The 18,233-nt window shown below is 38.4% G+C and overlaps 1 protein-coding gene across 3 annotated transcripts in view; it reads left to right on the forward strand.

The window, feature by feature from the left end:
- Positions 1-18,233, forward strand: part of si:dkey-247m21.3 (5-hydroxytryptamine receptor 4) — a 24,199-nt gene continuing 5,966 nt past the window's right edge. Inside the window, exons 1-7 of one of the 3 annotated variants that reach the window (XM_081719863.1) lie at positions 3-277; positions 3,805-3,895; positions 4,072-4,215; positions 6,194-6,394; positions 7,657-7,810; positions 8,234-8,509; positions 8,600-8,796. In XM_081719863.1, coding sequence (XP_081575989.1) covers positions 3,867-3,895; positions 4,072-4,215; positions 6,194-6,394; positions 7,657-7,810; positions 8,234-8,509; positions 8,600-8,796 — 1,001 coding nt within the window. In that variant the 5' untranslated portion in view covers positions 3-277; positions 3,805-3,866. Of the gene's footprint in view, positions 278-3,804; positions 3,896-4,071; positions 4,216-6,193; positions 6,395-7,656; positions 7,811-8,233; positions 8,797-18,233 lie in introns of all 3 variants that reach the window. The other 2 variants (XM_081719864.1, XM_027028496.3) reach the window with 2 other exon arrangements.

Here is an 18,233-nt window from a genome sequence, read left to right on the forward strand (position 1 = left end):
ATCCACTCATAATGTCCTTTCGAAATGACCGGAGGGGTTTTCATCAAACATTAGGTGGCGCTATTGTTCCAGAATGAAACAATCATTACAAAGGTTAAACAGGCAAACCAAAACTCCGCGCACCTTACCTTCATCTGACGGAACTGTTCGAACGGCGCGCATCACATAACGCTCCCCGCCGAAAATGGAATATGACAAGCGTATAGAAGAAACAACTGGTGCTTGATCACGATGCAGTGTTCATGGATGAACATTACTGAGACACTTAGACCCCTTGGTGAGTAAGTTTTATATTGTACAAAGCTTATCAGGATGGTGATGTACTGTACATACCAAACGTGTTATGACCGAAACAAAATAACATCAGTTTTACAATATATATATATATTTTTCATTTAACCTACTGAGATTTCTCACCGTTACTGCAGTTTAATCGGAAAATGGCTCTCATTCTAACACCCCCCCCCCCCCCAACTTTCCCCTTGTATTAATTTACGGTTTAAAGCTTATTTACTATTAAAGTTATCAGCGGATGCCACAAGTAAAAGTGTGCGAGTGAATCTGACGCAATCACCGCCATGTATTCAATTCTGGTTCTTGATTTGGTACGATTACATGGCCTGATGGGCAAATAAAGGAACAGGACTGGTGAATGCACCTTAGGTAACTTGTGTCCTGAAGTAAGATTTTGCGAGATGAGGTTCCCTTTCTGTTGATGCCAGTAAAGTCTCATAAGTCTCATATTGTCTCATATGTCTTTGAAAAGGAAACATTGTTGGAATTTTTGTGGAATATTAGGTTTCTTTTTTAAATATATAATGTATTATAATAAAATAGTGTTTTTGAAAGGAAGAAAATGGAAACATACCCAGACCACAGCTTTAACACACATGTTACAGTTGAACGTTACAGCTGTTTCTGTAGTGCTTCACGTTTGCCACTGGTGTTCTTAAATTCCTGACTGCCTTCCAATTCCTAGTTAGTGACAGTTAATCAAGTTTCTGAGTAATTTATATGTCCATTGTTTTCTACATTAGTTTATTCGGTGATTAGCTAGTAAATACTCATTATTTGTGTTTACATTCAAAAACATGAATTAAAACTTTTATTGTTATACATGTCGTTTAGGAGAGCATGACAGTCCTTTTCTCCTCCATACTTGACATCTGCTGTGGATCGACGAAACACCAGTGTTTCCAGAGTGGCTTCCTGGACCAATGGAATTGTAGTGTGTTGTAGTAATTAGGAGAATGAGGAGCTTTGCACTGTGCATACGATGTTTTGTTCATGTGTGTATACAGGATGGTCTATTTCCTGTGTACCCTTCAGGTGCTTCTACAGTAAACACAGCTCTGAAATCTGTGTTTCTGCACCAAAAGTTATTTCTAATATCTCCATTTCTTTCTGGCAGTTATTTTTTTTCTTGCCCTGTTGCTAATGGATACCTGTAGAGACTCCACATTTGACAAGAAAAAGCTGGAATGAACTTGTTTAAAGAAGTTATCCTGCTAATGTTTCATGTTTCATTAGTGCCTTTTTTGGACAGTTCAATTTTTTTCCTTTACATGTAAATGCACTTCAAAACATTCAGTTTCTTTGATGGAGCACTATTTAAAAAAGTAAGTGTGGGAAGGTGTTGAAATTGATTATCAGAACATTTGTCACTGTGCTTTTTTTCTCATGTTGTTGCATCACATTAATTTGTTGTGGTTGTTCTATATATAGGCGACTGTAACAGAAAATGTTCGTGTTGTTCATCCATATTGAATTGATAAAGAAAATGGGCAGCTAAAGTATTTTTATTTTCATAAATGTTTCTGCTTTTCTGCAGAGTTAAGGGAACTTGTCTTGATACTTTTAATCAGTTTCTTAAACAAATCATGCAAGAATGTTGTTTATGAAAACCATGCTGAGATACTTCCTCAAGGGGCAGTTTGGCAGAACATCAGCAAGTGGAGTTGTACATGTGCATGCACCCTAATGTCTCTCTCTCTTAGGTGCAAATGAGCACAGGACATGATGATGAACACACAACATAGCCTTTTGCTATGTGTGTGTCATTACTATTACTAATTATTATTGTTGTTGTTGTTTTTAGTAGTTGGAGTACTGTATAATTATTTTTTGTGGAATACGTTGATATATACTAACCTGTAGCCTGCCATTTGAGTAATTTATTAGTAATACATATCTGCAGCTAATATGAAATATTTTAATTGGTTTGTTTATTGCACATTTATTTAATATGAGACTGTGACAGATTATGCATTGCTATAATTTCTAGAAGTCCATCTTTTCTGTCCAGGTTCATTTCTTACAGAGGGGATATTATTTGAGTATTTGTCTGTACACTTTCCAATAAACTATTTATCTATCTGCATTTGTTTTTAAGATATAGAAATAAAAGTTGATATAAATGCCTGGCTTTGGGTGGTTTGAGTATGCACATTTGAGTATTGCCACATGCAAGAAAGAAAAGGTCACTGTGTATGTGTGGAGAATTGGTGGCCTGTCTCCAGGTCCAGTTCCTAGGACAATAGATCTGGTTCCAGTAGGCTTGCCATTCTTTTCATGTAGGACAGATCTATCTGCTTAAACTTTAGCATGTTAACCACGCCTGAACAATGTGTGGACATGAATAGGATACCCTCAAATCCAATAAGACTTAGTGTTGGGAACGAGTGCTATATCAAAGGCCCCTTATTGTCTTGCTAATTGCAGATTTGTGTATACCTCTTCAATGGCCTTGTTTGAAAAGCTTCAAAGGTCTGGATTGTTGTGGTTATTTGTAATCCCGTAAGGATACGTGGGTCTGAAATGGCAAATCGCGCAAAAGGGCTTCCGTACATTGATGTAATCTGTGGGCTGATGCAAAAGCAGAAGGACGCAGGGATGATAGGGAGTAAGCAGCAGACTTTTCTCCAGTGGCCACTTGGCTTTGCCAGCTGGGCACACATGTTGCACTGACCTCAGTCCGCTCCTGCAGGACTCTCTCCACCAACCACTGAGGCCTGGGGATTAGTGGTATGATAATGAACTGTTCTTCCTCTTTGCTTGGAGTTTCTGAATGAGTTGCCATCCTGCAGCTCCAGAAAAATGTTAGGTGTATGAATGGTTTTTAAATAGGAGACCTAAAAGATGAAAACCATCTGTGCATAGGAAGATTGTCCTGTGTGGACAAATTGTGCAAGAACAAATCGTGCAAGAATTGTGCAAGGACATATGTTTAATCTCGGATTTTCCATCCAGCACCTGTTAAAAGTTTTCAACATATGAATATATTACATCTTTTTTGTTTCTTTTTAAAACAAGGGCATGTGGATCAGTGTTTCATTTTTTATTTTTGTTTTTAAAATAAAATATAAAGAGGTTGGTCTTATTCTCGTTAGCTTTGAGACTGGGAAGGGTCAGGAACACTTCAGTATGGGTTATATTTATACAGGCAAGACTTTAGTCTACTGATTTCATATATGTTAGGAGATGCGTTTCTAAAAGAAGGCTGCATTATTTTAATCATTAATTTATATGACTGCTTAAAGAAGCTTATTTTCAAAACACATAATTTTCCTTTGCTGATGATATAAAGACCTCCATGACTATGACAGTCAGGGCCAAAGGATGCTCACTTTTGGACTGTGGCTTGCTCTTTCTTTCTTTCTTTCTTTCTTTCTTTCTTTCTTGAACTATTTCTTTTTTAAGACATGACATGATTTGGTCTTGGTGCTCTCACTTTGGGCTCAGGCTGTAAGAATATGATTGAATTTGAGATGTGAGAAACTGAGCTTGCTTTCTGTCTCTATGCAGAAGCGCCACTGTGTCTGGCGTGGAGGAATCCCATCTGACCGTCTCCATGCAGATGACCAGTGATGGCCACAACATCAGACCCAGCAGAAGAGTAAGTTGCACATGGCACATTTCAAATGATAGATGGTAGAAGCTATTTTTATCATTCCCCAGTGATGCAACTCTTGTTTAAACTTCCAGTTGTAAAGGCACATTCCCATGTTTGAATGGCTACCACAGTGACATGGGTAAATGCTCTGTGCAGTCACTTCTCTTATTCGCTTCTAGTTCGGTTGATGACGCGGTGACTGAGCACATTTTTAACCCCCTGGAAATGATTTTTCTGACCTGCTTCCTGACGTCCATTATCATTATGACCGTCCTTGGCAACCTTCTAGTGATGGTGGCCCTGTGTAGAGACAAACAGTTGAGGTAAGAGGTTTTCCTTTAGGAGAGGTGTTCCTTAAACAAAAAGACATCGATTTATCATTTCTAGTTGTGCAGGGTGCAGGAAATAATGAAATAAACAAGTTTTTAAAATATACTTATTAATGTATATTTTGTTTCTCTTCAAAAATGTAGTGATGCTAATGATTTGAGTAGAACTGTCATACTGTAGTCATACTGTAGAAATTATCACGGCATATAATCACTACATGTAGTGCATCTTTGTATATCTTTGTATATCTTTTTTTTTTCTCTCATAAGGGCATCCTTAAAATAAAGAAGATCAAACAGTGGGTTTCAATTAACGGGTATCATTCAAAATAAAATAACACATTGGAAAGACAGAGTAAAGACTTCAGTAAAACTATACCAAGACTGAATTGTGGATCACTTATGAAAGATTTGTGAATGTGTTACACATTATACAACAGAAGTGAATACACCCCTGTGCAATATCACTTAAAAGTGAAATGATTCAAAACTGTATCACCTGTTAATAATTGCATTATTTGTTGACAAAGAGAGTATTTTCGACTTTGTCGAATATACAGGCCCCAAAGAAATTTAATGCAACAAAAGGAAATATTCATGCGACTAACACACAAGTTAGAAAACCTGTGATCATTCAGCAAATTTGAGTACACCAGTGGTTTCCAATTAGCCTAACTGCATAAACATGGTTATTAAATGACCTATGAAGAGCAGGGCCTTCTCCATTTTGGACCTATGTTCTATGTCTATATGCATGTCTGCATCATGGCTCCACATGGGAAAGAATTGGCAGAGGTGTTGAAAAATCTCATTGTGAAAGTTCATAGATAGAAAGGGATACAAGAAGATCTGTTACCAATTAAAAATCAGTTGAAACACAGTAATGTGGCGGTATAGGACAAGCCATAGTACTACAAACTGAAACTGTAGAGACTGTCATAAAATAATGCCACAAACTGCGTTACTTGCACTGATAAACAGAGGGGCAAGTGCTTAGCATAGGGGCTATCAGTGATATTCAGAGTTTCTGTGACTGATCAGACAGTGCATAGGACATTGCATAAAGCCAAACTCTATGGATGACATCCAAGAAAAAAAACCTCTTATTTGCTCTTTGGCAAAAGATTCTAAGATTAAACTTTGCATGAAACATGAACATGGTAAGAAGCCTGATGAATATTGGTAGCACATTCTTTGGTTAGATGAGACCGAGATAAATTTGTTCGGCTCAGATGGGGTCTAGCATGATTGCTGTAAACTTGGCCAGGACTACCGCAGTGAACGCGCAGTCCTGACAGTGAGGCATGGAGGGGGGGAGTGTGATGATATGGGGCTGCATGAGTGCAAAAGGTGTTGGGGAGATAACATTTATAGATGGTACCATGAATGCCTGTGGATATACCAGAATACTAGTTGACAGATTACTCCCAGTTACCAGAAGCTCAGCAGAGGAGGAATATTCCAGCATGATAATAATCCAAAGCACAGTGCCAGAATCATCCAAGAATTTCTAAAGAAGAAAGAAAGTGAAAGACATCACTTGTATGCCACCTCAATTTAATTTAATAGAACACCTTTGGGGTATTTTAAAATGAAAGGCAGAGCAACACAACCCCTCCATCAATGAGCAGCTGGAAAAAAGGTTTTCTGCAGAATGGCAGAACATCTCTCCAGAAATGTGTGTAACCCTGGTGTCCTCCATGCTGAAGAGGACAGAGTCTGTCCTCAAAAATAAAGATGGCCATACAAAGTATTGAAAAAACAAATGATTCAAATCTCAGTAATGAAAGGTGTTCTGACTTTTGTTGTATTGATTTCATATTGTGGGGACTTTATATAAGAACAAATACCTGACTGTTCAACTATGCAAATACTGTAAAATTATCCAATTTTGATTCATTTGACATTTAAGTGATATCGCCCAGGGGTGTACTCATGTTAAATTATGTCTTCTTTTTGTGCTAAATGCTAGGAAGAAGAAGACCAACTACTTCATCGTTTCATTGGCATTCGCAGACCTCCTCGTCGCCCTTCTAGTCATGCCGTTTGCAGCCATAGAGCTCACCACAGGCCAGTGGAGCTACGGAGAAACATTGTGTCTGGTGCGCACATCGCTGGACGTGCTGCTCACCACTGCCTCAATACTACACCTGTGCTGCATCGCTCTGGACAGGTATGGGTGCACACCGCAGCCTCCCGACCTCACGTGTACAGTGTCTCATGCAGCCATCTGATTAGCACACATGCATTATTTATCAAGGCTTGATTCAATTTAGCGTCCACTTAGAATAATCATTCTGGAATGAATTACATGAAAGTTTATAAATGTTGAATCAGTTGCCTTGTTAGCTGGGCTGGACAGTGTTGGTATTACTGTATTCTCATTATTAGAGTGGTGGAGAGCCCTCTGTAAAAACACAAAATTGAAAATCAACGTTGATAACTCACATGATGGTCTGTGGATTCTATGTTTGTGTTTTTTAATCAGTCATATGTGATTTTCACATTGTTGGCAGTGATTTTTTTTATTAAATGTATTCACCTTAGATTTCAAGTCCAATTTTATGAAACTGGTTCAAGTACTCTTCTGAATGTGCTGGTGTGCACCACGTCATTGGGGGACTGATTTTCTGTTGGTGTAAGCACTATAATTTTGCATCGCTGAATTACAATGTGCTATTATTCGTTTTTCTCATCTTCCCTGCTGCGCCACATTCAGAAACCTTGCCAGGGCTCAGGGTACTGAAACTCTGATTTGTCTGTCATCAGCTTTCTTTAATCCACTGCCATATACAACATGCACAACATCCAAAAATAATGTAACATAAGCCATATCAACAAGACACTGGAACAATTTTGTATATCTTCACTTGCAGAACTGGTTTGGCAGACTAAGAATGTCTCATTTGCAGGATTCTGCATGGACATTAGGGTAATGCTACGTCCCGTGGCTTTAGGGGGAGCAGCTGTGCCTCTTGTAGTGCTCCTTGCCCATATGGCAGCAACACGTATTTTCTCACTCTTTCTGTATTGTCCCTCTCTCTTAAACACACTCGCTCACACACACACACACACACACACACACACACACACACACACACACACACACACACACACACACACACACACACACACAAAAACACATATATATATATTTCTCAACTGTATTCATTCCATGGTGCCATTCATCACTTTCTCCTCCCTGCTGAGTCATGACTCATGTTTCAGCCTTGTAGCCCTAAAAAAAACTTAAATTCTGGAGTGATGTGATTCATAAGCTTGAATTTTCAGGGTAAGAGCAGTATGAAAACAGAGGTCACAGTGTGTGGTCAGCACTAGGGATGTGTTGGTTAAGAATGACTACCAGCTCAATATACCATGACTCACTTATAAGACATTCAGTTATCATTCACCGTACTTACTTGTCTTTGGCAGGTACTATGCAATTTGCTGCCAACCACTGGTGTACAGGAACAAGATGACACCTGTAAGAGTGTCTCTGATGCTGGGGGGATGCTGGGTTATCCCCTCTTTCATCTCCTTCCTTCCCATCATGCAAAACTGGAATGCCATCGGCATTGAGGACATTGTGAGTTAAAGGCAGATTCCAGTGTGTGACCTTTGCTTTTGGAGTTGTTAGTTAATAGACTATGTGGCAGGGACATTGAGCCTGAAGTACAATTCACCATAAAATATTTCCATGACGACTGATGTTTTTAGTTAACCTGTTGCAGAAGACCAGAAGGCTTCTGCTGGGCTAAGATGAGCACTAGTCTAAGTTTGCACATATGCTGTTGGTTATCAGGGATCCACTACAATGGAGTTGACTGGAGTCACTGAGGGAAAGATCATATGGTTCCTGTTTTCCATGAGACCTACAGCAATGGCATTGGACTACCAATATATCTGGATTTCACTGTCATAGTCCTAATCATTCTATTAAAATGACTCTTTAATTCTTTTGTTTATTTCATATATTTTTGTAAGATCTTGTAATACCTTTTTGTTCCAGATTGAGGAGAGGAAGCTGAGCCATGCTACAAACAAGACATCGTGCGTGTTCCTGGTGAACAGGCCCTACGCCCTCATCTGTTCAGCTGTGGCCTTTTATGTGCCCCTGGGCCTGATGGTTCTTGCTTACCAGCGCATCTATGTGACCGCCATGGCACATGCCCGTCAGATTGGGACCCTGCGGCGTGCTGGCTCCACCCCGGCTCCCTACTATGGCCATGACCAGCAGGGCTCCAGCCGCATGAAGATCGAGACCAAGGCAGCCAAGACGCTGGCGGTGATTATGGGCTGCTTCTGTCTGTGCTGGGCACCGTTCTTTGTCACCAATGTAGTGGACCCCTTTATCAAGTACAGTGTGCCCTGGCAGGTGTGGACTACATGGCTCTGGCTAGGTTACATCAACTCGGGCCTAAACCCGTTCCTCTACGCCTTTCTGAACCGGGCTTTTCGCAGAGCCTTCCTCATGATCCTGTGCTGCGGGGATGAGCGTTATACCCGGCAGGGAAGCTTTAGCTTGACCAGACCTTATTCAGCTTCTGTCAACGGCACCTCTATAGCGCTCAGGTACAGTAAGTCAAAACTCCCAACACTACTCCTCCCCCCACCCCCACCCCCAACACACACTAGATGTTCCCTATAAAAGCCTTATCTTTAAGAGTTAGTACGGTCACCTTTAGGGTGTCCAATGTAGACACACTCCTGCATCCATTATGTAGACTGTATACATGGGCTGTTTTCCTGAATGCGCACTTGTGTATCAAGAATGCCTTTTTATCGGTCACTAGGTCAAATGTTATTTGAAGTATTGTATTCTTAACACTGTATTTGTCCCAGAGTTCTTGAGCGTGTGTGTGGGAGTGCACATATTTCAAGTTATGGGTTTTCAAAAACTGATCATGTTCATTGTGGTCAGATTTCATTTTTATTCAAACTCACTACAGCTCTGCCACTGGCACTGTAGATGGAATGAATGTCCTTCAGTGCCTTTGGTCTGGGTGTAAACAAATGGTCAAAGATTTGGGCATGAGAACTAGTTAAAAATACTTTTCAAGTAGCAGTAACATTTCTCTTAAGGCATGTGGATAAATGCAGATTTGTCATATCAGACACACTGGTCACAGATAAGTGTTTTTGCAGAGGAAAGTTGATGTAATTGGCCTCTGCGGGTTTGGGAATTACAAAGTTGCCTTAAAGTAGTGGTGTACCGAAAATAGAATTCACAGTTTGGTTGTTCTTTCTTTCTGCTTTAAATGTATTGCATTCCTTTTAAATTAAAAAGGATTACTAGAAAGATCTAGAGTGGATTTAACCTGTATGACATCATATGACATCATTAAGAGGTTCACTGCCTATTTATCTTGAATTTGATTTGAGTTATTTTACTTGAATTTTCCTATCCAAACAAATTTTACCTAAACTTCCCTGTCTAAACAAATTTATCTTGATTTGTTTTGTACTGCCTTGATTAGATGTACCACTGCAGTTGTGCTGCCCACCATTGTTTGAGGCTGGCTTTAAGCAGAGTAGCTGTATGTGCCAAAATAGTGGGTGGGTCTTTATGGTTTATTGTTATGTAATTATTGTTGGTGGGTATTTGGCTATATTTTATTATTATTAGGTCTTCTTTGTTTTAATTGTTTTTGTTAAGACTTTTACTTGTCAGTTTGCTGCATCATTGTATTTTTTTGGGTACAGTACAAGTCTTTAAAGACAATAATTAAGGAGGTGCAAAAACAAATATTATCAGAAACACCATGTGCCTGTGGGTATATAATTATACAAGACCCAAAGCAGACTTGTGAAGTTTTTTTGGGTTTTCTTTTTTGTAATGAATTTCATTACTGAAACTAGAATAGAAGCTGCATGGAAGGCAGTTAATATGTCTGATGGTTGACAGAGGAGCTGCATTAATTCATTGTCTTTTCCATTGTGGTAGAACATGGCCTATAACCATTGGTGGCTTTATGTATCCATGATGAGTATTTGACTCTAGACATAGTAGATCTTTGAAGATCAATAAGGACAGAAGTCCAATCACCAGAGTTAGCAATTACCATTTACTTTCTGATAAAATCTGTTTTGAATGAAAAATAGGCCAGATTATAATTAAAAGTAAGGGCACAATAACTCTTGCAGTAGCCTTCTTGTACTTTATGCAGTTTTGTAATTAACAATATAACATCTTCTAAGGCAGATTTGTTGATGCAAAAGTCTTTTTCTTCATTCCCACATGTTGGTGGCTTCCGGGTTTATACCAAAGTGTTCTAATATACATGCTGCTTTAAGTGGTGACCAAAGCATACTGTGCACTTGATCTCATACCACACAGGCTGAAGCAGTGCTGGTATAGCAAGAATAGCATCAAAGAACTGAGCACAGCAAACCTTCCTTTTAACCACTTCAGTGTTGCAGAACAGAACAACAACAAACAACAATGCTTACAAGAAAAAACCTTTATGTACACGTAAATCTTCATGACATGTCTGCTTCCTCTTTTGACAACCATCTAACACGATCTGTAAAAAAAAAATCATGACATTATCATAGGTATTCAGAAATTGTTAAACAACAGAATAAAACTCAGTTTACTTAGCATCCAGGGAAAATATATGCAATTCTATCCATTCTAATCATAATCATTGTAGTTTCATGGCTATCAATATTAAAGCCTTTACTATATATTCAGGTTATAAAGTTTATGTGGGTCTTATCCCTGTCGGATACCCAGTACAGGAGATACAGCAGAGCATCCTGAAGGGCCATCATTAGAATTATATCACTCTGACATCACAGAAATACACTGAGCTGCATAGTCAGTTGTCATAACCTGCTGTCTTTAGAACCGGGAAAATGTCATTATGTAACCATATGTCAACAATGTCCTGACATATGTGTTATGTCAATTTAACAAGAAAAGCCTTTATGACAGGTGCCACTTGTTGAAATCAACCTTCATAAATGTTTGTGAGTATATGTTAGATGTCATGAATTACATAGATCCCATGTAGCTTTATGAACACTGTCCTTGTGTGTGTGTGTGTGTGTGTATATTTATATATATGGTTTATGAAGCAGGTTTCTGAGTACAGTGCTACATTAATGTAACCAGTGAAAGAGGTGCCCCATGGTCAGGAAGATGTTCATGTAAAGATTTACATCTGCAAGCAGTACTTACAGCTTGAATACAGAGCTTGGAAAGTCAGCTAAAACCAGTGTTCTTGTTTTGTTGGCCTAAGTGGAAGGCTGTGCACTTTATTTATGTCAAGAATGAGTAATGAAGAACTGGGGCCAAAAACTGTTGTACTTGAGTTTGCCAGGGCTTTTCTTCTGGCAAAATGTTAGCCAGGTTAACAAATTATTAAGCTCTGCCTTAAAAACAGCATGGTAGCTAAGGAAAGCCAAATTGTACAGACAGGGGGTTTGCTGATGAAAGACAAATCCACATACTGCATCTCATTGCATTTAGTGTGCAGTGTCACATATTCATGGTTTTAGTCTCTAGCCTAGATAAACAGAATCGCATGACTCACGTAGGGCAGGTAGCTGTGCCTCATGTTCATGTATAGCAGCTCAAACAGGACACGATAAAGTGCTAAAGTGTTTTACGATGGTATTTTAGATTAGGGATATTGTTGTTATTGCTGACTATAAAGATGTCCTGTTAGGTGTTGTCTGGTTAATGGTTCAACCACCTGAGGGTTATCTTGATCACACTGTACTTTCGCTTGGCAGCTGCACAGTCTTGAACCTTTCATTCACCCATAGTAGTCGGTGAACAGGATATGACTATGATCTTTCTTTTTATATATAGCCTAAATCTATTTATATACTAGCTATGTTACCTTAATATAAATACAACCAATGTTACCCTGATACACAATGAGTTGATTAGATCAGTGGGAATTTGCATTATCAAGGAAAAGGTAGACACTACACATTGATTCCTCTATTGTTATTATTACTCCAGCTCATTTATGACAGGCTGTAAATACATTCCTCAGCAGTCTGACAATGTTAGATGTAAGAGTGTGTTAATAGAAGCACACAGCCATTGTGTCCTTTCAATTTTACAATACACTTTTACAAGCCTTCACTGCTGGTTGGTGCAGTTAATACAGCTAGGACTCATCCCAGCCTCAGCAATATTTTAGTAACCTGCATTACATACAGGCTTGTGCTGGTACTGGCTCCAGCCAATGTCAGCTATGCTACCAAAAGGAAAAAGACAGGAACCTGCAGAGAACATTTTAACATTTAGATGAAAATTTAAATTCATAGTATTGTGCAATGCGATAAAAGGTTATGGTGAGGACCATTGCTAACCATGCAGTTGGAGTATTTCATTTGGAACACTGTTGTAACTACAAGCACACAAAGAAGTCTGCCTCTGTAAATTGTTTAAAGCACAGAGGCCTGTGTTTTGTGTGAAGTGATGATATCTCTTGGAATGGTGGGGTCATGCATATCTGAGTTATTTCTTGTGTAATATTCTGTAGGACATCCACTGAGCTTTGCTGACTTTATGTTATCTCCATAAAAGGTTTTTTATGTGTTCACTACATCACAAGCAACTCTAAAACATATACTGAATATATCTTAATCTTATAATCAAGAACTTCCAAATCAAGGTCATAAAAGCAAATCTCAGGGTGGAAACTTTAATATTGCAAACTGTAATTTTTATTTTCTTTACTTTGCTATTTAGAAATGGTTTAGCAATATGAAAGTTGTTAGGTTTAGATCTGTAGAAATTGTTCATTCTTTCTTGTGTTAATGCACTGATAAATTATAGGCCAAATTACACAGTTAATTCTTCTGTCTTTATCAGATGCAAAGAATCTAAACTTAAATTCAGTATATATTTACGCATAAATGTAAGTGAGGTAATAGGGTTGTGAATTGTCTTTTTTACAATCATTAAACTGAATAACAATTTAATCTCTTTGGGAAATTATCCTGGAACCTCTTTAATTAGAATTTTGCTTTGCTATTGTAAAACAATTCTTAATCTTCTTGTCAGGCAAAAAGTAATGAACAGACAACAAAGTCATGTAAGCAGTGCAAATAGACATGGTAATTTGAAAGGCAGTATTGCTTTCTCACATTAATGCTTTATTTTGCAAGGGTGCTGGGTGGTTGGTGGGTGGGTGGGCGAGTGTGTTCGCGTGTGTGAAAGTGACGCCATGCCATCTCCCTCACATAATCTGGAATACTAGATAATGGATTAAATTTAATAGCCTTGGTTTGAAAATAAACATTAGAATGAGTATCTGTTCTCATCTACATTGTGCTAATCTGGGTAAAATCGTCCACTGTCAGTACCCTGAGCTAGTGAGAGCATCATATTTTATATGCTTATAGTTCTAAGCATCTGTAGCTAGCATTTTGCATGTTTCTATACTTTTATTTCAGAGATATCAGAACCTGGGAGATCCAGGTGCAGTTGTTTGCCCTCCCTTTACCTCTGAGCCAAATGTAACACAGAGAGCAATCACTTATATTAACTGTTTGATTAGCTGCCAGTTATTATAAAATCCATGACCAGATTTAGATTCAAGTACAAAATTTGAGTACTTTTGCTAATGAAAGGGAAAAGACAAACATTGCAATCAATTGCAAGATATTGTCCACTCTTTTTAGTCCACTCTCATGAAACCTGTAGATAAACGGAGATATCCGAAGTAAGTATTTGAAAAAGGGTATCCTCTTTAATTCCACTGACAAACTTACATTTCTATTTCTGGTCAGAACTCGAATAGGTTTAATCTTTGGAGCAATAAATTCTGCCTTTCCAGGCTAATGCCATGTCAAATAAATTATACTTATAACAGTAATAATAGGCCTTCAAGTAAAGGCCTAATTTACCAGTCAATTGTTCGTGGTTAGCATGTTTTGGCAAATACCACTAATTTAGAGTGGAAGGAAGTAAGCTTGACTCATCCTATTTATCTGTCTCAGTCTCAGTCATTTTTGTTTTTAGCTTGTCTGTACAATTTATTAAAATGGGCAGTACTGAGTACATAAAAACAGCACCAAAAATATAAAAGTTTTATGCTCTACGTGTCTGTGGAATTCCACTGTGCAAACCCTTTTGGACAATCACAGATCTAGCTGCCTCCATGCTGTCCAACATGGCACATGACATAAGTGTGTGAGTGTGCTGAGGTTGTGGTTAGTTTGCCCAGCTGAATTGGAAATGCAATTGACAAACCTCTTATTTGCATATTATTTGAAGAGCTCATCACTCATTCTCTCTGAGGGTCAGATAAAGTCTACTTGTTTTAATGTATAATATAATTATGCATATAATTATAAATTTTTTAAATGAGTTTTTATGCCTTTCTGGTTTTCCATTCAGAGAGCTCAATAATTTGTGTTTCACAGAAAATAAATGTCAAACTTTATATACATTTCAACACCAGTATCACAGCGTTTAGCCTGATGGAGTCTCAATGTATATGGGTCTAATGTAAAAGCATTTGTCATAGATGATTACTAGAACATTTTGGTAAAACGGAGCTACAATTCCAAAAAAGGCCATTATGTCTTTTAGCTGTTTTATTTCTACTAGAATTACAATATTGCCAGAATTGAAAATGGGTTATTTTCTGTTCAAAAGGTGCATGGATTATAGGGTTACGTGATAATCCATAGGGATTAGATCTATTTATTACAGATGTCTGGGATGTTTTTAAATGATCAAATTATTTGGTTTGATTTGAACTGTATATAGAAATGAGATTCATAAAGCTTTGTTTGTGTTTGATATATCTGTACTACTTCTTAAGGCCCAGCGTGTTTTTGACCACCCGCATTCATTGGCCCACCCTCTGCTCTAGACACCCTCAGCCTGTTGTCAGGTTCAAGATACTAAAATATTTTTGCACAGTTAAAAATGTGCATTTTGTGGCTTATCATTATTATTATTATTAATGCCATATCACTTTGTATCCCCTGTTTGGAAATACAGTGCATGCTGTGCAAATGATTTGACCAGTTGGGTTGACTGGTCCTCTCTTTGCATTGTAGAGTAGGTTGGTTAGCTGTTTACAGGGAGCCCTGGGTCATGTTTTTCCACCCACCACATATAATTCAGAGCACCACTGCTGCCAGCATGAAGGCCAGAGGAGAGCATTGTGATCAGTGTCAGCAGTAATGGTAATTATGTTCCTGTGGCATGAGTGCCCAGTTGAAGCTGTTAAAGTATACGCTAACCATCCACTTCATTAGAAACAACTACTATACTTCTCCATTCACCAGACACTTTATTAGGGTTATTTTTTTAAAGGTGCATTTTATGACTGCACGGTTACGCATTGTGGCCAATCTCTTAACCATGCACAGTTTGTCAGCCACTTTCTACCCCATTCATCTATGGCCAGTTTCTGAACACGAAACCTTTTCTGACTAACTATTTGGTGGTCGACCATTCTCAACACAGGAGTGATGCTGTCATGTATGTGGAATGGTATTGGGTGTTGCATTGATGTAAGGCTATCAGGCACAGTAAAGTACATATGTTACTTCTAGATTGATAGTTGTCAGACACCAAATTATTCAGCCATTAGTAGTTCTGTGTTCAGAAAAAGACCACTGATGGCTAACACAATTTGGCATGGCTACCAATGAGCTGCTCTCTCAAAGTTAATCCATTGTTTCTAATGAAGGAGGTGGTGAGTGTGTATATACATATACACACTCTTTGATTTTGAGTATGGCATTGCACCAAATGGTGGCATAGTCAGAGAATGATACAAAATTGTACGGCAATATTAAAACATTCAATTAATACCAAGAATTATGCTGTTTCCAAAAAAGGTATAAATGAGGAACAGCAGCCCTGTTTAAAGATAAACCACATTTTCTTTGACACAAAATGGACTTATGGTGACAGCAAAATGTCATTTTTGTCAATGATATACAGACATACATGGATCTGGGGGACTAATTGTGGCTCTTAACCTTAATGGCTTTAAAAGCATAAGGTTGTACTGATGCCAGCAGATGTTTCGTGTCTCTGTTGGTGTTGGTGCCTGTGGTAAGGCTAATGGATGTGAAGCCGTGCAGTACTGCAGCACATGGATTTAGTGGTGCATTCAGGTGCTTTATCTGAAGCCATTATGGGTTACTAGTGTTTTGAGTAATTGCCAATTTAAATTGACCATTTCAAACATTTGACAGATAAAGGCATTTTAATTTTAATGTCCTGTTTAGTTCATGATCTAACTGTGCACTTTATTGTATTCACTATTGTGAGTAATTAATTCTGCAATATTTTTCTTACTATAACAAATCTTAATAGAAATATGTACTGAATGGCCACTTTATTAGAAACACCCAACTAGTAGTGATGGACCTCATTTGGCCTTTAGAACCATAGCAATTCTTTGTGGCATAGATTACACTAGGTGTTGAAATGGTTCTGCAGGAAATTGGCCCAAGTGGACAGGATAGCTTCTCATAATTGCTGCAAATAAGACAGAGGTACTGACATGCTCTGAACAGCCTCATCCCAGAGATGCTCTATAGGATTAAGATCTGGGGACTGTGAAGGCCAGAGAAGCAAGGAAACCCATTGTGATGTTCCTGGAACCAGTAAATGATTGTGGCATTTAGCATTGTCCTGTTGAAAGTGACCTTCTGCCATAAGGTGCAATGTAGTGTTTAGGTTGGTCAGCCACAGTGCTTAGGTAAGCCCTACTGTCCAAATATCCATTCCCAGGTATCAGACAACCAAAGGTGTGCCAATCAAAAAATCCCCACACCATTACTCACATGCATGGTGCAAAAGAAATCTGGATTCATCTGACCAGGCAATGTTTTTTCCACTGCTCAGTGATCCAATTTTTGTGCTCTTTTGCCCACTGGAGTCTTCCCTTAGTCTTCCCTGTTTGCCCACTGGAGTCTTCCCTAGAGTCTTCCCTGTTTCCCTTAGACAGCAATGGCACTTGAACTGGTTGTCTGACGTTATAGACCATCTGTGCTAAGGAACGATGACTTGTGTGTTCAGACACATTAGTTGGAGCACCAATGTTGTATTCAACTACAGTTTGCTTGAGTGTGCACCACCGGTTCATCAGAGCGATTCTTAACAGCCTCCTCTGACCTCTTTCATAAACAAGCTGTTTACATCTACAGGATCCTCTTTCACTGAATATTTGTCCTTGATCACACCAATTGTGGCATAGACTCAACACCGCTGCATGAGAAAACACCACAAAGTTGGCGGTTTTTGAAATACTGGTCCTTGCTAATCTTGCACCGATGACCATGCCTTGTTTGAAGTCACTCAGATCACTCGATTTTCCCATTTTAATATGGATTCACACTAAAACTGCTCCACGGAAAACTTTCTTACCTGATTTTCTGCTGCACTCCAGGGCATGTGTCTAATTTTCCTTACAGGGGAGCTACAATCATGAAAGGTCAGATGTCCCTAATAAATGGGCGATTCAGTGTTTGATGAAAATATATTTTTTGAAAATATTATATTATATATTTGAAGTAATTTAACCAATGTAAACTGAAGTATTTCACCACATGCCTGAGAAAGACTGGATGACAGGAGCTACTCCTCAATGATAACCTTACTCTTGTCTCAAGCGCAATGTTTCAAAAATAAATAAAACAACGCACAAAACCTGTGGCTAACCTTTACTATGATTGGCTAGTTCTCCATTAGTAAAACACTAAAAGCAATATATGTATAAAGTAATGAGTATTGTGATGACTTTTTAAAGCAACTACTAAGTAAAGGAATGCTACTGTGGTTTGAGAGAAGTAATATGTTACTCTTTTTTGATTAACTTTGACAGCATATTTGTAGGGAAGTTATTGTTTTCTTGTGAGCCCACTAAATAGAGATTTACACTAATGCTGCTTAACAAATGCAAGACAAGTTTTTCTGCATCACCCTTTGTATTTTATGACAAAGCAGTCTTCTCTTAATTTTAGAACCAATAAACAGCACAGTCTGACAAGTCAAGGGATAACTTTCCCCT

Source organism: Electrophorus electricus, chromosome 8 (genome assembly GCF_041902795.1).
Source record: "Electrophorus electricus isolate QZ-2024a chromosome 8, ASM4190279v1, whole genome shotgun sequence".
Classification (NCBI taxonomy): Eukaryota; Metazoa; Chordata; class Actinopteri; order Gymnotiformes; family Gymnotidae; genus Electrophorus; species Electrophorus electricus.